Raw genomic sequence first — 22,108 nt, 5'->3', positions numbered from 1 at the left:
AATATTTCCATTTGCTATAGGCTAGGCTTTTTCTCAGATAAAAGTAAATAAAGAATAAAGAATAAAACTCTGGGGGGAAAAACAGCTTATTGCTGGCTGGCTCATATTTTAATAACGGCTGGCAATTTGAAATAAAATAGCCTACTTTCCATTCGCTATATGTCTTTCCTTCGAGAAAAACTAACTGACTCAGGTGCGGAGGAAAAGCGAACTAATCAAAAGTTGAACTCAAACCAGCCTGCCCTGTAGGAGGGGTCTTCAGTGAAGCCCAGGTTTGTGAAGAGCCTGTGGGACAGGATGTTCTCCTCCTCTATGAAGCAGTACACAGGGAAGCCCTGAGCATGCAGTTTCTTGGCCATGGTGCTGACCAGGACTTTGGCGTAACCTTTCCCTCGGTGCTCGGGCAGAGTGTACAACAGGCCCAAGGCGCAGTAATCATACGCCAGAATCCAGGCCACAGGCTGACCCTGCTCATCCGTGATGCAGCACGAAGGGAAGTTGCTGATGAGCTTTTGTATGTTCCTGTACCCCTTCGCGTTCCCTCCAAACTTCCACGTTTTATTCACCAATTCGATGTGGGAATCGTTGAGAGGTGATATCCTTGATTCCAGCTCGCTGTGAATTTGCAGAAGGAAGGAAAGATTACAATTTCAGCTTCCTCTGACTGAAGAAAAAAAGGTGATTTCGCCTTTTCCAGGTGAGATTGAGCTGAAACATCTAGCCTTTAACCTGTAGCCTACCTGTCAACTGCTGATGGGGGCAGAGTGCTACAGTCCGGCAAATACATCAGATGCACCAAAACATAGAGTCGGTTATTGACGCCTCTGGCGGAGGACACCTCTCTGAGCATGGGGGCATGGGAAAAATCAAATCCTGTGGGACAAATGATTGGCACAAACACAGACTAAGGTTATACAGTAACAAGAAAGATGGGCCTTTTTCACAGAGGCCATTTTGTGCCTAAAAGGCAGGGTAAACTCAGGTGCAACCAAAACATTAATGAGGTCCCCAGCACTGGGAACACCTAAATGGATTGGAAGTTGGAAACCCTCATTAATGTTTTGGTTGCACCTATGTTTACCCTGCCTTTAGACACAAAATGGCTGCTTCGAAAAAGGCCCATTCGGTCCTATTTGCATGTTGTATTGGTTGACCTTTCGACACAGACTATTTATATACAATTAAAGGAATAGTTCACCCAAAAATGTAATTTCTGTCATCATTTATTCACCCCTCATGCTTAATGAAATGCAGGTGAAATTTGTTAGGCTATAACCTGGGGACCCTGTTCTTAGAGTTCCAAAGCAAAAACAGTCAAACAGTCACTGTGAATAGAAAGCCCTACAGTACACCATTATTTGTTGCAAATCAATAACGATTTGTACTCAATTATGGTGTAAGAGGAACTCTGAAGAACTCTGAAGCCCCACTGACTTCAGTTGTTTTGGAGAAGGCTGCTATATGGAGTTGTGTTGGCAACCTGTGTGTGTGTGTGTGTGTGTGTGTGTGTGTGTGTGTGTGTGTGTGTGTGTGTGTGTGTGGACGAACAAACTTCATCTGTGTTTCGACTTGCTTGAGGATGGGTAGGTGACAGAAATTTCCATTTTTGAGTGAACTATTCCTTTCAGGTATTATTTGACACTGTTGCAGTTAACTTGTGTTCGTTCAACTGAGGTTGAATTGAATGGGATTCACTACAGTGCTCTGAACTCACCTCCGATTAAGAAATAAGTGTTCCAGTCAATTGCATCTTCTGTCAGCATTCTTCTCAAGATCTGCTCATCCATGCTGTAGTAGGTCACCTTTTTCATGAACTCTAAAGCATGCTTGTTCTGTGAAATAAACAGTTTAGCAGCACTATATGTCACACAGAAAATGGCAACTAATCTGGTTGGCACGAAAGCTCAAAATTCAAGTTATTTATGCAGCTTGAACTCACCTTGGGGTCAGGTCGGCAAATGATGACCTTAAAATCAGGCCATGTATCAACAACTACCTCCAGTGTGTTAGGTCTGTTCCTGTTCATAGCATACAAGAATCCATACACCTATAACACAGAAAACAAAGCTGCAATGGCTGCATTGACCAATAACCTTTGCTTCATTTGATCTCGGATGGCGTGTAGTCTTACCTTAAAACTTTTTGGTAAATGCTTCAACAGCACTCCTTCAGCGATTTGTAGATCTTCTGTATTTAGGGTCTTCATGTTGGAGTCCCGTTAGTTATGTACTGTAGCCTACGGACGCAAAGCATCTCCTGTGTAAATACTGTAGATAGGCCTACACTGTGGTCAGTTCAGTCTCGATAAATCATTAACAGGTTATACAGGTATTGGTATTGTCTCATCTTGACTTGACTACTGCCCTGCAATCTGGTCCAGTGCAGCAATAAAGAGCTGCACAAGCTTCAGTTAGTGCAGAATAGAGCTGCACGTCTTGCCCTCAGGTGTTGAATAAGGCCAAAGTATTGATAAAATGCACGCTGATCTTTCCTGGCTGAAAGTGGAAGTCAGATTAACATGCAGTCTCCTAATCTTATTCAGAAATATTTGTGTTTTTAAAACAACCCGGCAGCCTGTACTCAAAAATATTATTTTCTAAGAACAGACATGACCATGAAACAAGACAAGTGAGTAGGGGTCATGTTACAATGCCTCAACCAAGAACAAATGCAATGAAAAAAACTGTTTTGTATAGAGCAATCTCTCCCATTGGAATAAGTTGCCTTACTTAATTACTCAAGCACCAAGCAAAGATAGCTTTAAAAAGAAACTAAAGAGGCTATTCTTGGGTACAGGCCCGCAAAAAACATAGATAACTTTGATATCGATATAGCAGAGATACAGAGTTTTATGTGGTTCATTGAAACACTATTTGCTTGAAATATTTTTTGTGTACTGTACTGTAATGTTTTTATTTGGTTTTTGTTTTGTCGGTTTTTGTTTTTGTTTGGGGGGGGGTTAATGTATGCATATTATGTGAAAGCATGTATATACTTTTATGTTTTTAAGGTGGACCCCAGGAAGAGTAGATGTTACCTCGGTAACAACTAATGGGGATCCAAATAAACAAATAAACAGTCTGACATCAGTGTTTGACATAAGCCTACGGTAAACAGGGATGCAAAGTTGTGGAGAGTGAAAAAGGTGACATACCTGGGTAGACATAAAACCACTCAGAAATCCTATTTTGGGATGAAAAAGGTGACTGAGTGTCACTTAAAGGTGACTAATTTGCACCCTTGCATAAACTACGCTTACACAATTCAGTGACTGTCGGGATCTGCGGTTTTGCAACCCGTCTGCTTATATATAGCCTACATATATCCCCTAACAGCCCACTAGTGTAGAGTAAGTTATGTCAAGCATGCTGTCAAGGCAGCCTGAAAAATGTGTGTCGATGCTAGAATGGATCGGTCGGAGGGACACGAGGAGTGATAATAGGTTGGGTTTAGGGCTAGAGGCGGGGTTATCTCCCTCTGGTCGATCCATTCTACCATCAACCAAAAGGATGGTTTAAAAAAAGGCTTCCGGTTAAGATTTTCAAAATAAGAGCCTTGTGTGCGACCAGAATCAAAAATATACTTTCAAAATGAAACCCTTATTAACATATGTCGAAAAGCGTTGCAAGTACCAAAATAATATAATAATCTAGTAATACAATGAAAATACAGCTGTGCCCCCCCCCCCCCACCCCCCGAAAATCCACAAAGAATCACAAAACAAAAACTGTATTCTTCCCCCACTTTTAATACACATTTGGGTGATTGGGTACAGACAGCAGCAGATTATTGATACTGATATAATTTGATCATTGACAGTAGGGGGTTTAGAAAGGCAGACAGTCAGACAGATTCATTCAAGTTACAAACAAAATGAAATGCAAGACAGAATGGAACTGTCCCAGACTATACCAAAGTTACTCTTATATTGCTATAGTGTTAACGCTTCCACACACATCATAGGTTATTCAACGTAGCATGTGGTGAGGTAACATGTAGAAAACAGGGACAATTTTGTGGTTCATCTGAACAATTTAAGGTGCGTGAAGTTTATATTCTGCAAATAAAGCTGGAATCGGAAATTTCCCCTGCAGTGCTCTTCTTACGGGCACGTCTGCTTCAGCAACTGAATATCATGCAGCCATGGGCGGCTCCACACTGTAAATGTGCACTGGTGAAGCTGAGGGAAAAGAAAGGACACATGTTTAGAAACCCATTATATGAAACAGTAGCAACTGATGTTCTCTCAATTCAATTCTCAGTCTTTGTATTACTTTACCAGTGTAGTCTACTAATAATGAAACAAGCTCATGACAGTGACTTCAGCCTCACTGGTGTTATAGATTGAAATGTGTCCTTTCAGTGGGCCTGGTCCTGGAAGTCAATTTCCCATTCATTTTCTCCATAGGCATTTAAGGAAAATGCCAATATACACACAGCCCAATGTATATTAAGCTTTGAATCAAACCAACTTGTTACAAGATGAATCGTGAGGTTAAAACAATAGATCTCTATATATATGGACACAAAATAAAATGCAAGGCTATACGATACGATACGAAATACTTGATTAATCCCCCAGGGGAGAAACTGAGTGCCACCATACTGGACATGCAAGACAAACAGACAATGGTAAACAGTAAAGACAATCACAGTGGACAAAGAATAAAATAAAATACATGTCTCAGCAGCACAAAAAAGAGGAGAGCACATTGCCAAACGAGGCCAACCAGGTTAATAAGTCCAATATTCCATGATGCCACCCACTGCAGCAGTCTGCAGGCTAGAGTGCAGCAACAACATAGACACAACAAGCAGCTCAACGACAATTATCGTTAAGAAACCTCACAGCAGCAGGTACAAAGGATTTCCTAAATCTCTCTGAAGAGCACCTAGGCATAATAAGCCTGTCACTAATGGAGCTCTTCAGGTCACTAAAGACGGCCTGCATTGGGTGATCGTCATTGTTGCGTGTATGTATGTAATGTATATATATATATACATATATACACACACACACACACACATATATATATATATGTGTCTATATATATGTATATATATATATACATTACATACATACACGCACACACACACACACACACACATATATATATATTTATTTATATATATATTTTAAGAGGGAACAAACTACCGTATTCTTCCTGTAGGCAGTGAAAATGGGGAAGTGAAGCTACATATGACACTTCCCTTTCCCCATTTTAAACAGTGATAGGCTACTAAATAATATTGAGTGTTTCAAGTAGGCATACATTTATACATAGTTAATACTTGTATAGTTATTTTTCCTGCTCCAGGTACATCTTTTGTTTGCAAACTAATGTTTAAGTCATTTGTTAAATGACTAAGATTGTAGAGGTTTTATTATTATTATAGTAGTAGTAGTAGTAAAATGTGTAAGCCTACTTTTAAAACACATTGACAGTAGTCAAAAAGGTAGCAAGAGAAAACGATATCATTCTAATCTGGACAAACTTTCACCAATCTAATCTCATCATGACATAGGCCACATAGGGATAGGCTATATTTTTCTAGCCAATGCGTTTAGAACATTATTTTCACTTTGATCTTGCTTTAGTGTAGCGTATTTACATGCTTGCAGTATTTAAACTGCAGTTAGATAGGTTTGAGAAGCATAATAGTATGGAATAATATATTGGAGACAGACGCGGATGAAAGGGAGGGTGATCGTTTTAGTGGTGGTCATTTCGATCGAGCAAAATGATCGATTTGGTGATCGGTGGAGACTCACTGAAGCTTCTGGATAGTGTAGTGTGTTTCACGAGGAGCTTGGGAATAAAACACCCTGCGACTTGCTTGGTTCATTGCATGATGGTTAGAAAAGTTGTCCGACATGCTCCGCCTACTATACCCGACTGTGCACAGTTGTATCACATACACCCACAGTGAAATGAAGAAACTTCAACTTTACATCTGTCATTAGCATGCTATGTCATATTTTCCATAACTACCACCTGTCATGCCTACATCAAAACAAAAATAAGTAACGTGAAGGGCTGGGTCATTTGAGAAGTGTGTGTGGGTTAGCCTGGGTAAACCCAGCCTCCACGTGACCTATCTATGTGCAATCAGTCACAGTGACTGATAGCACATAGATAGAGGTCACGTGGAGGCTGGGTTTACCCAGGCTATGTGTGGGTGGCGTGGCGGTAATGCGCATTTTTAAGATGTTTATCAACCACCGTTAAACAAAACTGTAGAAGAAGAAATAATAGCAGTGACTGTGCAGTCGGGCGTGTTTGGCTGGTGACGCCTCGCATGGCTGCTCTCGTCTGTTCGAGGCCAGCCAGAGGTAATCTCAAACGAGCCTATTAACGAGTCTTAAAGTCGAACTGAACCTGTTCGTCACGTGCATAATGAGTCCGTTTCAGACTGAAAACATAGTTTGTCTAAGATGACAGGTTGAGAGGCGGGTCATAGTATCATGTCGATGATTTTATTTGACAATTCTGGGGACTGGATTGGGCTTTGGCCAATCCTGGCGCGTTCCGCCTCCAAATCGAGTGGGATTCAGTGTGTTGTGGCGCTCCCCTCGGGAAGAGCCTTTTGACGGGAGGAGTGGAGCTCAGCGACCCGCAGGCAGCCAGCTGCCTTCGTGTTGCCAAGCGGAGAGTGCAGCACGTCGGCCTGGAATCTCCGAAGTGCGACCCCTGACAACCAAGCTCTCGGATGCGCGCGCCATTATCGCTGCTGTAACGATACGATATCCCTGGAATGCCATGTTTTAACGAGCCAGTTACATTTCTTTGCATTCTTAGAGATTATAGTTTTTGTTTTTTGTTCGTTTCTAACAATTGGCCAAGTTAGTACGGTAGTTAGTTTATGGGATAGGAATTATGCCAGATGACAGGCACTAGGCGCCATTTTCGACTTTATTTGGAAGAGAAAATTATCCTGAAATGAAGATTTGATTGACAGCTGCATGTTGTGATATGATTGGTTGAAATGGGGTACAAATTTGATAGTACTAGGTGATGTCAGCAAACTGTACATTACTGTTAAATAGGTGCACTGCATACCCAGGTATTTGAACTAAAAGAAAAGAAAAGTCATTTTTGGGTTCAGCTCGACTTTAACAGTAAAGTTAATCATGGTGCAGTAGGAATGTATTTGCACATCCAGTTGATTGGTGCAGATGCATGAGGGGAAATATCAAACTTAGTAAAGAGAAGTGTGAAAGAGAAAAGAGAACTTCTCTTGCAACACCACAAGCTATTTTGATGAAGATAGTGGTGAAAGACCAGATGGAATGTTAGTACTGTAAATGTTAGTAGGCTACTGTGTTCATTAAAATAACTGATGTGGTGTTGCAAGCGCAGTGTGCTGAGTTCTCTTTAGCTTAAGCTTAACAACAACAACAACATTGTTAGTTGTTTCACAATCTGTTAACTTGTGGTAAACAACAAAGTTGTTAGTTGTTTCACTCAATCTGATAATACGTGGCAAGTCTAGCTTAGACTATTAACATTGTGGCTAACAATCAAATTCCCAGTGGCAAAGATGAATAGGAAACCGTCTCCCAGAACCCGACATTCCAACTCTTTAATACAGTCCTTAGTTACCCGAGCCTGCGCTGGCTCCGTATGGATGGCGCACACTTCCTCAACACCGCTCTTCCTGCAAGCCGTCTTCCCCATTTCCACGGTGATAATGTACTTTAGGCCAGCTACCACCTGCAGGGGGGAGTGAGTGGGTGAGACACGGCATATCAGGGGGTAGATCCTCACAATAACCACAACCTTTACCTAATCCTATAATACAGTTCAGAAGGATAGGCTACTATACAAATAGCACAGCAGCAGAATAGCCTACTAAAGGGATATTGGAGTGATACAAAAATACTATTAAGTGTCATGAAGTCACGTTAATATACATTAATATTATGATAATAAGCGGTTGAAGTCTTGAAGATGGATGGATTATAGGGCTGGGCATAATAAATACAGGTCCAATACAAGCTACTACTCACTACTGTACACAGGACACACAATTAGTCCCTGTAGGCATATTGTAGTGATTTAATAAACTATGTGAAATACACATTATGGTATATAAAAGGTGAGGCAATATCAGAAAAGTAAATATCCCTGAGGAAACAGAACTATAATAATAAAATAATCCAATGACACATATCACACCACTAAAATATATCTGCATACCGCAGGAAATCCACAAAGTACGATAACGTCATCATAAACTTATCATCGAGTAGCCTACCACACAGACACAGCACAACGTTAGTGTAACGTAACGTTAATGAGTTTTTGTTTGGGATGATCCCATATTGGTGGGCTATTCACATTTAGCGTTACAGGCCTAAAAACAAAGTAAATGGCTGGCTGTGTTTGGCTGTTCTTTTCATAACGCAGGCAGCCTCCTCCATATAAACTGGATGGTCTTTTCGGGCCAGGCCAGGAGGACCAGTGGCTTTTCGTCACTTTGCATAACTTCACAAGTCCAACTGATAAACCGTTATTATCGCTGACCTGCTTTTGCACGCGGATCACTCGGGCCACCTGGCTGAGGTACATGTCGTTGCTCTCTTTGTTGTGCTGCGCCACAGCGAACTTCAGGGCATTCTGTACCCCCTCTTCATTCTCATTGGCGTCGATCGGGGCTCCTGGCATGCCGGCCATCCCCACGGCCAACACCGCCGCAAATATGGCAATGGTCACCTTCCAAATCATGTTTCTCTGGTCACGACAACGGCTCGAAGAAGAACTGGAACCAAAACAACATGAAGAACAGCTTATTATATAAACAACATCGATGTCGGGGCTGGGCTGCGCTGTGGGGGCGGGGACTGAGGCAGGCAGGCCGTTGTGTGTGTTCGTTCGTTTTCTACACCGGTGCGGCCGCAGTAGACCACGTGAGACTACTAGTCTAGGGAATATGTGAGAAAAAATTACCCAACCTTAAACAAATTGCAACAGAAATTATTTGTGTTGTATTCAGCTCTTGAAACCTTCCAATTTAACATACTGAAAATCCCAGAAAATCCCAGAAGTGGAACATTCTCAAAATTGGCATTGTCTCCACAAAGGAGGTGATGTTTTCAGTGCTGTTTGTCTGTTAGCAGGAGGATTACGGCAAAACTACTGGGCCGATTTTCATGAAACTTGGTGGAAGGGTGTAGCGTGGGCCAAGGAAGAACCCATTACATTTTGGAGCGGATCTGATCCGGGTCGGCTCAATGGAGGGGGCGGGGCTAGGGAAAAGAGTCTGTTGCTAGGGATAGGAAGGTCGTAGAGAGTCTGGATTCGAGAGGTGGGTAGGGGGCATGGACAGGTGTATCGGGGGGGAGTGTATGTGGGAGGTGGGAGGGGGTGTGGTCAGGAAAAAGGTGGGGCTAGGGAAAAGCTCTACCAAACATACTGTAACATAACAAAACAAAACATAAAAAATGTAAGTGTGGCTAATATGTTCTAATAGTTAGTGGAAAAGGGTGAGTTTTCATGCACATCTTGTTCCCTCAGACAGCCATCGCAAACCATAACTTCATAGTCATGTCATTCATGAGTCTTGCATTGGAGGCAATTTGATTTCGGCAAGGCACAGCGCAAGTTGTAGCTCAAACATGCAGACTAGTGGACAGGTAGGCTAAGTCTCCATATCCGAAGGTTATGGGTAAGTTGACCACCATTTATTGTCTGTTACCAATGACAGTCATTGTCTGTTACCATTCAAAGTAGGCTAGCTTATTAAGCACTTACTAGTTAGCTATAATAGGTATAGCTTAATAATAGCTTATTAAGATACTTGTACTATCTGTTATTCATTTTCTTTGTGCAAATAAACAATAAACAAACATAAATAAACAATAAACACTTACTCTGGAGATGATGTAGCCTACCACTTGTGCTCTTCTCCCTACTTATACTCCAACCACTTATAAAGCCTCAGCCAGGCGGTAATGCAACATAAAGGATGCCAACTGCCATAAAACACCACAGAAGGATTTATTACATCACTGATGACATCACAATTGCTCGAGTGACATCACTGATGACATCACAATTGCTCAAGTGACATCACTGATGACATCACAATTGCTCAAGTGACATCACTGATGACATCACAATTGCTCAAGTGACATCACTGATGACATCACAATTGCTCAAGTGACATCACTGATGACATCACTGATACATGACAATCGTGACATCACAATCGTGGCACACACACCGCCTGCCCACTTATTGGACCATAACATCAGAACCATTGATGGCCACAACACATTCCATGTTATGGGCATTATAGCTGGAGTTACACCAGAGAGCCAAACCAGTACCTCTGATAGCTGTGACATAGCAGCAGTTGGACACATCAATATCCAAAATCAGAGACCCCCTGGCCTTTAATCCATGTCCTATGGGAGGATTGAGAATGCCACAGGTGTGTGATTCTCATGAACATGGTACAACTCATAGCAAAACTCAAATATATCAAGTAGGATCTAATTTCACCATTCAAATTGAAATTATAATCCACTAGGCATCTTGCACCCTACGCGAGTTCGCCTGCCTTGCAGCTCGCTGAGCTAGCCCTGCAGCTCGCATAAGCAGCTGCTTCGCATTGGAGGCAATTTGATTTTGGCAAGGCACAGCGCAAGTCTCCATATCCGAAGGTTATGGATAAGTTGACCGCCATTTATCGTCTGTTACCAATGACAGTCTTTGTGTGTTACCATTCAAAGTAGGCTAGCTTAATAAGCACTTACTAGTTAGCTAATAGCTTACTAATAGGTATAGCTTAATAATAGCTAATTAAGATACTTTCTAAGGTACTATCTGTTGTTATTCATTTTCTTTGTGCAAATAAACAAACAAACATAAATAAACAATTATAGCTGCTGCACAGCAATGGGTCGTGGCCGGGCAAGTCTCAAGGCTTTGAGCTAGAGTCCCCAAGTCAAGGCTGAAGTCTTTTAGCTATACTCCAAGTCAAGTCTCACGTCTTTGGTCACAAGTCCAAGTCAAGTCTCAAGTCTCTTATGGATGAGCGTTCTATCATCTGCTTCTGCTGCATGCCATCCAGTCTGCTTAGAACATTGCATAGCTAAAACTAAGGGATTCAAAGCAGGTTCAGGTTTCTTTGCAGCATGTAGCTTTTTCATCATCTGATTCCGTTTTTTGTTGCGAGGCATCTCACAACAATACAAGTAGGAATCAGTATATTCACAAACAAAAGTAGTAGTTACTTGCCTGTTGCCTCACTGTTGTAGCGTGGATGAGGTACTGGTGGAGTTGATGTTAGATGGAGAGGGAGGCTGAGCGATTAATAGCCACCTGGGGAGTTTGTATCTCTTCGGTCCTACGCTGCAGGTCTGTGGGGTCACACAATTGATATACCAGCAGGAGCTGCTTTTTCGTCTTATGGACAGACTGGATGCTTGCTGGTGGTGTTTTATGGGACTGGATGCTTGCGTGTGCACTGCTTCCACTTATATAGGGTGAGCCAGGAAGGATTTATGACATCACAATTGCTCGAGTGACATCACTGATGGCATCACAATTGCTCGAGATGATGTCATCAGTGGGACGGACAGACAAACAGACAAACAAACAGAGCCCTAGCTCCCTTAGATACTGTAGATAGATGTGCTCATTTTTGATGCATTTCCAGACACTTTTAGAGACACTGTGAGGGAATAAATTCAACAAACTTTTTTTTTCAATGGCAAGCACTTCAATATGCTCAAGGGTAATGGGTATCACCCAAAATGTGTATGATTAACAAATACGAAGTTGTAGCTAACATTGTGAGAAATTACATGTTGTATTACGACTACATACTTACATGAGAAAATAAAAATATGTTCTACTTAGAGACTCAACAACCATTTCTGTGGATTGCCCCCAAAAATGTGGAAATAGACACCAAATTTGTAATTCTATGTCTAGTTGGAGTCAAGATATGGCCAACATTTTAATAATGGCAGCCATTTTGAAAAAATGTAATTTTAACATATTTCCACTAATGGGATTTTCTGGGATTTTTAATATAGTGTTTCGGGCATCAATATAAACATAAAAATGTGAAAATAAATTCTGTTGCAATTAGTTTAAGGTCAAACCTTATTTTCCCTAGACTATACGGACGCAGGCACTGAGACTTGAGGGCCTCTTTTGACTTGACAAAAAAGTAAATGACTTGAGACTTTACTTGGACTTGGACGTTAAAGACTCGAGACTTGACATGACTAAGTTGAGATGTAATTATGTTTGATTACATTAATTTAACTGAATATCAATAATTTTAATCCAAATTCAATTCAGTCACCATCGTGACTGAATTGTGAATTGTGACTGAATTGTGAATTGTGATGGTGTTTGGCTAACCTGACGCTGCCAGATGGACGGTATAGCTCCACATAGGTTTCACTAAACCAGTCGATCTGGGAATGAAGTCACCAGACCCGCTGACGGAGGCGGGCACTTCTTCCAAGCTACTTGGCAGGTGATTGGATGACCCATCTGTCTATCACCGCTGGTGGGTGTTAACTTCAACCAATCAGATCGCCGAAGGTGCCTGTGGATGATCTCCGTGGTATTCATTGATTGAGTCCTCACGGTCGTAAAGTCACCTTCGAAGCATTTAGTTAGATTATAACGAACTAGTTGTGTGGCTTAGCCTTCCCAAATGTTGAGGGTCGTTTTTTAGAATTTAATACATAGAATTGGGAACGTTACATTCAATTTCATTCAGACTGCCTGTCACTTCCGCGGCGGCAGCCATGTTGACGAGTGAAAAGAACTACAAAGACCATGTACCCACTACTTGCCCAGACGAGCCTAAGCCCGCCTAGGCTGCCGCTGATTCGTCGAGCCGGCATGGCTCGACCAATCATCTTAACTGCCTGTGCGGGTCCAGACCGTCACGGAGAACCAAATGAAATGGGAGTTCACGTGACGGGCGGTTTACCAGGCTAGTGTTTGGCCACGATGGCACTTCTACACCTCAATCGTTGAGTCCATCCTCACCTCCTCCATCACCGTCTGGTATGCTGCTGCCACTCTCAAAGACATCTGATTCTGATTCTGATTCTGATCAACAGACTTCAGCGCATCATCCGCTGCGCTGAGAAGATAATCGGATGCAACCTGCCATCCCTCCAGGACCTGCATGCAGCCAGGACACTGAAGCGGTCTCGCAAGATCATGGCTGACCCCTCCCACCCTGGCCACAAACTCTTTAAGACACTCCCCCACGGCAAGAGACTGAGGTCTGCCAAGACCAGAACCACCCGCCACAAGACCAGCTTCTTCCCAACCGCCATCAGCCTCACCAACAAGGCCCGGAAACCCCTTCCGCCAAGGGCTTCACCAACAACCCCCGCCCCCCCCCCCACACACACACACACAAACTCACTACCTCCTCCTAAACTCAACTCCCCCCATAAAACTGGAACTCATATATAATTTAATGCCTGTCTAACTGGGACTGTAAATTCATGTAAATTCCCTGCACATTAATACATTAATGCCTATTTAACTTAGCCTGTAAATTTCATGTACATTCAATGTAAACTCTTAAACTCCGACTGTAAATTCATGTAAATCCACTGCCTATTTAACATCTATTTAACTCAGTCTGTAAATCTCATGTAAATCCAACGTAAATTCATATTTATCATCCACAGAACACTTCACCACTCATGTACATATTGTATATATTTACTCAATTTGATTGCACTTGCAACTTTGCGATTGTCTTTAGTTATCTTCCTACTTCTTATCTCTGTATATTGATGTGACCGCTACATAGCCTACAGACACTAAGACAAATTCCTCGTATGTAACTTGCATACTGTGGCAGTAAAAGTGATTCTGATTCTGATTCTGATTCATTGTCATACTTTTGAACAGGTTAGATAAATTGGCCAATAATATCACTATTTGGCAGGAAATACCTTGGCTTTTTTCTTTATAAAGCAAGGTAAGACTGCAGTATCTTGGGCGGGGGGGGGGGGGGGGGGGGACTTGACTTGTCTCCTGAGGACTCGACTCGACTTGACTTTGGTACTGTTTTAACTTTTCTCTTGAACTTTAGTTTTAATAGTAAAGGCCTAACCAGGGACAGGGGTTGCAAATTAGCCTTGGCTAGAAACCTGTATGCATGACATCTGTTTTGTAGGTCATATGAAATCATGTTCAATGCATTTGTCCCTGTTCAATAAACGAAAAAAAAAAAAAAAAAAAACTTGACAAAACCTGTTACTTGCACCCTTATATACCCTTGCACTTTAAAAAAAAAAAAAAAAAAAAAAAAAAAAAAAAAAATTTTTAGAATAGTTCATCTATAAAGGCCAGTTAGGCAATGTTTGTACCTGACATGTTTCAGCTGCTGTTTCTGCAGTCTTCATCAAATTTGATCAGTTTAAGTTAATGTAGGCTACCCCTTATAAACATAGCTCTGTTGTTTCAGAATTGGCAGGGAAGCGCTATTTGCTGTGCTTTGGTTGTCACAAGGGCAGAAAGACGGAGACAACGCATCTGATCACTTTATTTCTTTAATTGAATGAACCTGGCACTGACTGGCTATTATTTTGTTTAGTTTTTGTTGATTTTTGCAGCAATTGTTTATTCTATGACTTTTCATAGACATATATGTTCAGAGTGCTCCAGACAGGTCCCGCATTTTACGTTATGCAAAGCTCAGCTCTATTAATGCCTTAATCTGCTGCTGTGAAATAAATGTTTTATTTGATTTTGAATAGTAGTCTTTCTTGTGTTGTTATTGCACTTTTCAGAGGTTATTATGGTTAAAAAGTCCATAAATAGGCATAGCGGGTATATAACCTATGTTTTACGATATAAAAATATTAGACCCCTCCCCAGTTATAACCGCCCCCTAAGCCATTTCATCCTGGCGCCGGCCCTGGTTCAGACTGTGTGTTTTGGCTTGTTTCCATAGATAGACCTTTAGACCTTGTTTACCAGGAAGCCAAGCAGGCAGCCAACTGTGGAACGGCACAATGGAGAGACTTCATGATTTGAAGTAAGTTGCCTATATTTAACACAAATCTTGCCCTATGAATCTATTCAGATCAATGCTTGTGTGTGCTTACAATCAGGTTTTATTTTCATCCAACCTTTGCAGACAAGCTTTCTTCAGTTTGGATGCTGCTCACCAACAGCTTCTAATAGGCTCAGGTGTGGCAGCTGGGGCAGTCCTGGCCTATCTGCTGCGTAAACGAAGAGAAGTCAAAAGTATTCCTTTGGGCGAGGGGTGGTGGGGTGCAGGAGAGAAGCCACTGTCAGAGGAGGATACGATCCATCCCTTTGAGGTGCAAACCTCAGATGAAGAGATTGAGGTAATTTAGGACAATTTGAATCAAACTTTCATCACTGTCTAGGAGAAACATGCACTGGTTTCTGTGAAGCAATCTAAAAATATGCTTATTCTTCAGGACCTTCACAAGCGCATTGACAGAACGCGTTACACGGAGCCTTTGGAAGATAGCTGCTTCCAATATGGCTTCAACTCCACCTATCTCAAGAAAGTGGTTTCCTACTGGAGACATGAGTTCGACTGGAAAAAGCAGGTGGCAGTGATTAACAAGTATCCACACTTCAAAACCAGAATAGAAGGTAAGCAGCCCAATCCTGAATCAACATGGTTGTATTCTATCCATCTACAGTGCTCCACTAGTTTAAATAAAATTGATCCAGATCCATTCTACAATACAGAAATAATAAATTTTTCTTTTCATGAATGCTAATGCAGGATTGGATGTGCACTTCATCCATGTGCGCCCACCACACCGCGAGGGCCAGCGGGTTCTGCCCCTCATGCTCGTCCACGGCTGGCCCGGCTCCTTCTACGAGTTCTACAAGATTCTGCCCCTGCTCACAGAGGCCCAAGAAGATGGCCTTGTGTTTGAGGTCATATGCCCATCCATCCCTGGCTACGGTTTCTCAGAAGCCCCTCATAAACAAGGTGAAGACTAAATAGGGCTGGACAGTATGGGTGGAATCAATATCACGATAATCATGAGGATTTTTCTCTATCAATGTATATCATGATATGGTTCATGACGTATGCAAAATCACATTCAATAATCAAATGAATGTGCATCTCATTGAACCCAATGGTAATGATGTCAAACAAAACAGAAGTATTCAAATATTCCTACCATAACTCATTTTGAGTTTTTATGTGAAATCTGCCAGTTGTAATCTTCAGTTTAGGTGGCAGGAATGTATGTCATGGTATTAAAATATCTTCATATCGCAGTATAATTCCACTGAAAGACGATAGACTATAATATTGAATTATCGCCCAGCCCTAATGCTAGATAAAAGTGGAAACATTTGGTTTGAGCAGCAGTTTACAGCCGTACATCTGGCACCTCTCCAGGATTTGACAGTCTTGCTGCTGCCCGAGTCTTCCTGACGCTGATGGAGCGTTTGGGATTCTCCCAGTTCTATCTGCAGGGAGGCGACTGGGGCGCCCTCATCACCATCAACATGGCACAGATGAAGCCACAGTAAGAGAACCGGCCAAACAAGGCGTTACCAGGCATGTCCAAAGTCCGGCCGTGGGGCCAGACAGATGACCTTTGGCCCTCGGCTTGTCTCTCAAAATATACTATATGTGGCCCTCCGCACAGTATTGGTTAATCAAGCCAGTTCAATTAGCATTTTTTCTGTTCACCTAACGATGACAGCACTATCATACAGTTTGTAGACGAGCACCACGTAGGAACAGCACAGGCAGAACTAATGTTTTCAGATGGTAAACACAATTGTGTACAATTGTATCTTGTGAACAGAGGTGGTGGTGTGCTCTGAGGATTGTTCTGGTGTCTCAAGGAAAATGAACGTAGGTGCTCTTGAAGAAAGGGTTCATCATATTGGAGCAAAAGGCAGGCTTCAGGCACTCGTACGTGGAGCAAGGAAAACTAGTTAATTTAAAGTTAAAAAGCCTTTATTATTGCATGGCTTTACATGTAGAACAATTAACAATTAAAAAACCGACCGGTTTCGACCGACAAGGTCTTCATCAGGGTTACAATGAGGACGGACAGGCTGGACAGAAATAATGTGCTTGGTTTGGGGTGTCACCCAAACCTAATTGGTGAGGGAGTTCACCAATTACCGACCGGTTCAACCGACCGGTTTCGACCGACAAGGTCTTCATCAGGGTGATGAAGACCTTGTCGGTCAAAAACCGGTCGGTTTTTTAATTGTTAATTGTTCTACATGTAGCCTAAAGCCATGCAATAATAAAGGCTTTTTAACTTTAAATGAACTAGTTTTCCTTGCTCCACGTACAATTGTATCTTATTTGTATTTTTATAAGGCATATGATGCGAGAAGCAGCTGACCGGCCCCCCGGTATTTTCACATGATCTAATCTGGCCCCCATTCAAAAAGGTTTGGACACCCCTGCGTTACACAGACTTGTTTACAGGCGTTTACTGAAACCAAGGTTTTAACTTATCGCCCTGGAATTTTCCACCGCCCACTTGTTTTCCCAAAGAAGACATTGTGATAATCTTAGTCATAGAGTGGAACAGTGCCTGCAGTGTGCAACAAAAGTGCACAATTTACTGAAAAACTGGTGACTCTGCAAAGTCATGGAGCCGCATGTATTGCGTACTGCAGCTTGTTGTGGGTACTTTTGCCAACACAAGAACATTGTATTAACTTGGATTTATTCATACATTTGATGTAATACATAATCAATCTGTACTGAATACAGAGGAATTCCTCAGAACAAAATTGTACCACAGATGTCAAATGAGAAAATCACCAAAATGTCCTAAGTGAAAGTCTGTGATTTCCTTCCGAATCTACCCTTTTCAGATGTGTGAAAGGTCTCCATCAGAACATGATTATGTCACAAATGGGGTTCAAAGTGTGCTTGTCCCTCCTGATTGGTCCCTACCTGCCCTTCCTGGTGGGTTTCACCCGTGAAGACGTCCGCCGTTTGTTTCCTTTCTTTGAGAAGAACTTCTATGAGCTCCTGAGGGAAACGGGCTACCTTCATATCCAGGCCACTAAACCAGACACTGCAGGTGGGAACACACAACCATGAAATAGGAGCACAAATTCAGAGACATTGACACTGTTGATAGTTCACCTTCTCATACACATTGTTCTTTACTTCACATTTCCTCACATAATCAGCTTTTGTACTGGACGTAAAGATATGGGTTCCAGCGAATGAAATGTGACACAGACAAGCTGCTAACAATTTCTTGCGAAACCCTTTAATTAGTGTTACTGTAGTTGATCTCAGTCTACCATCATAATCCTGTGTGCACAGGCTGTGGAGTGAATGACTCTCCTGTTGGCTTGGCTGCCTGCATTCTGGAGAAGTTTTCCACCTGGACTGACCTCAAGAACAAAGACCTGGTAGATGGGGGATTGGAGAGGTACAACAGGGCTTTTTCAGTTTGTCTTTTTAGATTTGATTTATTTTATTTTATTGTGGTTTTGATGCACACTGTACAAGCCAACTTGGTTTATCTGATTGGTCCTGGTTGTAGTGAATCATAAAATGTTGCATTTTTGTATTTTTTTTGTAGGAAATTCAGCCTGGATGACCTCCTGACCAACGTCATGATCTACTGGACCACAGGCTCCATGGTCTCTTCTATGCGCTTCTACAAAGAGAACTTGAAGACTAATATAGAGAAGAGAGTGGATGCACTGTATGTGGCCCAGTGTGCTTTAATTGTGGCTATCGATCTTTGTATTATACTTTTGCTGTTGCTTATTGTGTACTATCGCTCTTTTCTCTCAGGACTGGGATATTTGTGCCTACTGGACTGGCTGCCTTCCCCCGTGAGCTGAACCACGTTCCTCGTTCGTGGGCAGAGGTTAGGTATCGAAACATCTACTCCTACTCCTTCATGCCCCGAGGAGGCCACTTTGCTGCCTTTGAGGAGCCCCAGTTGCTCGCCAATGACTTTCTCCAGTTCGTCAAGAAGGTGGAGAAGGTGTAAGCCTGTTATGCACTCGTGACTCTAACCAATGTATGTATAATTACACTGAATCTGTTATTCATTTCTGTTATTTCTGTTATTTTAATGTATACCTGGCAGTTTTTCTTCTACTTCCAACCCCACCTCTGCTGTCTAGTAATATAACTCCTCATTCTTCCTCTTTACTCTGTTCCTCGTTGGGAGAAGTGGGTGTTGTTTTTGCTCTGTATCACATTCCATCCTATAATCTCTGATCAATTCTGTTTATATTTTTGTTCTTACCTTTATGAAGTATGGATGCACCTGTTAGTTCATATATTTCCATGTATTGATCCATGTATTAATGTGTTTTGACGAGCGAAATCTGTCCGCTGAACTTACGCATTTTCCCTTGGTTTAATTTCTGCAGGATTGCATTGGACATGTGGAGAGTGGAGGATTGATTTTGTTTTATTTTCTTTCTTGTCAGATATGTTGTTTACTGTGTTTTGTTTCACCCATATTGTTACGTTTTCACAATTGCCAAAAACACTGTTTAACGTCATACCGTGAATCAATGAGTCGATGTGGTGACTCTTCCCTCTTTAATCTGTTCCTCGTTGGGAGACGATTGTGTTTGAGACGTGGAGAGTGCAGCAGGAGCAGTGGTGATTCTAGAGTCTGTAGGGGCCCTAGGCAAAAATTCCCCGGGGGGCCCCTCCAACCTCATCACCATTATTAATAACGTGACATACATCAATATTATCATTAGCATTCCTCAAGTTCCTAGGACATATTTTATTAGCCTATTCATAACGTTCATACATGGTGCAATGTTTACTTTTTTGTCCACCGGCCAAATGTCTAGTGAATGTTCAAATGTTGCAGCCACTCAGTGGATTAGCATTGTTTGTTTTTGGCTGGTGGTGAGTGAATCAAATCTACCTTCCAGCCACGTGCAGATTTATATTTTACCAGCATTTGGCTGGTGAGTGGTGACTGGTGCTAATTGTGTGCCCTGCTTTCATAGCAATTCATAGCTTAACTATTAGCTTAGCCAGGTTAACTAACAAAAAAAACAAAAAAGTGACACCATTGCTAGCTAAATTTATTCAAGTATCTCCCCATAGGCTATACTAAAATAACAGCATTCAGTTATCTGCCTAATCAGAATCTGCTCCACTTGTTTTTTTCCCACATCCTCTTTTTTCTCTTTCGTTTTGACTTCCAGATAATTTCATTCACTTTCAATTCAAGAGAATACGTGAATCATGCATACTTGACTTGAATTGAAAGTGAAAGTGAATTCACATCATTCAAAATCGTCCACGCCAGGGGATGTCATGGAGCCCCTTTAGGGAGGTTTCAATGTCATTGCAAATGTTCAATTGGTTCTTTAATGGATATGGGTTTGTGGTCACTGCTGTGGAGTAAAGTTTGTCTGCCCTCAGGGGGCCCTAACGGACTGGGGCCTCAAGCAGTTGCCTGCCTTGCCTGTTCACAAGCCGCCCCTCTGTGCAGGAGGTTTGATTTTGTTTTATTTTCTTTCTTGTCAGAATACACGGATGACAAAGATACTCCGGTTGTCTGGGTCCTTCATTTCAATCACAAACAAGTTACACAACGCAGAAGTTCACCGGCGGTTACGCATGCTGGCAGAGAGCAACCCTGAAGCACTGACTCTGCTGCTAATGGTAAAGGAAGTATTTACAGTGCTTGCATCTATCTCACGTGTAAGATTATAAACGTGTACTTAAAACATATTTTCACTAAGTTCTTGATTCTTAAAATAGTATGGCGTTGTTTGGTTGCTACACCTGCTCCAGTCACTTCACGCTTTCGTGAAGGCTGGAAAGAAAGCAGCCTCGTCTGCCATGGAACTGACCGGGGAGCAGCTGAAAGTGGCTGAGACTCAACTGAGGAGGTTTTTACCTCAGTCACAACAGTAGCCTGTACTACGAAGCTAGTTTAATGCCTTATCCGAGTAAGTTTGAGTTTAAACCTGGTTTAGCCGTACTACAAAGCAAGTTAACTTTCAATCACCATGGCAACTGACGCTGCAAAGCTAACCTGGTCGCGACCAGGTTAGCTTCACGGCCCAGCCACATCTACGCGTCGTTTGATGCAGGGCTGACGCTGCTGCCCATCCACTTTGTATTGGAACATGCTGCATGCGTCGTCTGGTCTCCCAGCATGCTTTGCGAGGCGTCGAGCAGCATGTTCCAATACAAAGTGGATGGGCAGCAGCGTCAGCCCCGCGTCAAACGACGCGTAGATGTGGCCGGGCCGTCAGAGGATAAGATCAAAATCCATGACAGACCCATATAATCGGCTCTCTGGAGTCACTCACCGTTCATATAAGATCGCCATATGAAAAATAGATTGCAGTCAACTGAGAATATAACAAGAAAAACATTTGTGGCTCTGTAGGCTACATAATTAAATTAAGCCTACTTACCACTTTATGTCTTAACAGCTCAACGATGCGTGGAGAAATATGATCACTATTAATCACCGCGGCGCATATCATGAATGGACCCTCAAATGGAGTGAGGGTGATATTCTCCTACATGCCAGAAAAGCCTATACATATAATATAGATATGGGATAAATATGGATAGCCCCAATACTAAATATGCAGGCTATTCTTGCATCTTTCAGCTGGATCTGTGTCCTGTAGGCTGTATGCCAATATATGAGCAAAAATAGGCTAGTTTTTATCAATGATAACTATGCCCGCATTGTCTCAATTCAGTTCAGCAGTTTTCTCTTTTATAGTAGGCTATTAGGCTTTATACTAGGCTATTTTATATATGAATTATTCGATCAGTGCAACCACACACATGAGTGATAGAGATCATTATTCATTGAGCATGCGTTTCTAAATCTATGGTCTAAATAGGCTTACAGATTGTGGAAATGTATAGACTGAGATTACACATTTAGATTTGTTGCTGCTGCCTGTATCAATGCAGCTGTATCAATCGCTGATCAAAGTAAATCAAATGACTGATGTGAATACAAGCTGCTGCTTTAGACAGCCCTTCAGCAGACTATCCAACGCGGATTTTCATTCTGACATTAAATCGCGGATACATTAAATATCCGCTAAAACTCTGATCATGCACTGCGCTTCATTGAACGAGGAAA

At 42.0% G+C, this 22,108-nt stretch overlaps 3 protein-coding genes across 3 annotated transcripts; 1 reads left to right on the top strand and 2 right to left on the bottom strand.

The window, feature by feature from the left end:
- Nucleotides 1-215: 215 nt before the first annotated feature.
- On the bottom strand, nt 216-2,206 carry LOC310795875 (glycine N-acyltransferase-like protein 3; the record flags this gene model as incomplete). Its single annotated transcript, XM_083657966.1, has 5 exons — nt 216-615; nt 741-873; nt 1,715-1,832; nt 1,940-2,047; nt 2,132-2,206. 5 exons carry the CDS (start codon nt 2,204-2,206, stop codon nt 216-218), a joined length of 834 nt encoding a protein of 277 aa, XP_083514092.1.
- Nucleotides 2,207-3,728: 1,522 nt separating this feature from the next.
- cst3 (cystatin C (amyloid angiopathy and cerebral hemorrhage)) lies at nt 3,729-8,813 on the bottom strand. Its single transcript, XM_083658459.1, has 3 exons — nt 8,529-8,813; nt 7,605-7,715; nt 3,729-4,180 (listed from the first exon to the last, which is right to left on the bottom strand). Exons 1-3 carry the CDS (start codon nt 8,727-8,729, stop codon nt 4,103-4,105), a joined length of 390 nt encoding a protein of 129 aa, XP_083514585.1. The 5' UTR covers nt 8,730-8,813; the 3' UTR covers nt 3,729-4,102.
- Nucleotides 8,814-15,019: 6,206 nt separating this feature from the next.
- On the top strand, nt 15,020-20,524 carry ephx5 (epoxide hydrolase 5; the record flags this gene model as incomplete). Its single annotated transcript, XM_083658295.1, has 9 exons — nt 15,020-15,042; nt 15,145-15,358; nt 15,455-15,635; nt 15,772-15,984; nt 16,405-16,534; nt 17,856-18,067; nt 18,319-18,427; nt 18,581-18,706; nt 18,799-20,524. 9 exons carry the CDS (start codon nt 15,020-15,022, stop codon nt 18,998-19,000), a joined length of 1,410 nt encoding a protein of 469 aa, XP_083514421.1. The 3' UTR covers nt 19,001-20,524.
- Nucleotides 20,525-22,108: the final 1,584 nt, after the last annotated feature.

The sequence above is a fragment of the Poromitra crassiceps genome (assembly GCF_964638095.1).
Source record: "Poromitra crassiceps genome assembly, chromosome: 22".
Lineage (NCBI taxonomy): Eukaryota > Metazoa > Chordata > Actinopteri > Beryciformes > Melamphaidae > Poromitra > Poromitra crassiceps.
The sequence above is the reverse complement of the archived record's forward strand: the minus strand, read 5'-3'. Positions and strand labels throughout refer to the sequence as shown.

Coding starts and splice junctions, on each gene's coding strand:
- cst3 (XM_083658459.1), bottom strand. CDS start 8,729: ATGATTTGGAAGGTGACCATTGCCATATTTGCGGCGGTGTTGGCCGTG. Junction 7,716..8,528: donor TGATCCGCGTGCAAAAGCAG/GTCAGCGATAAT, acceptor TCCCCCCTGCAG/GTGGTAGCTGGCCTAAAGTA. Junction 4,181..7,604: donor CGGAGCCAGCGCAGGCTCGG/GTAACTAAGGAC, acceptor CTTTTCCCTCAG/CTTCACCAGTGCACATTTAC.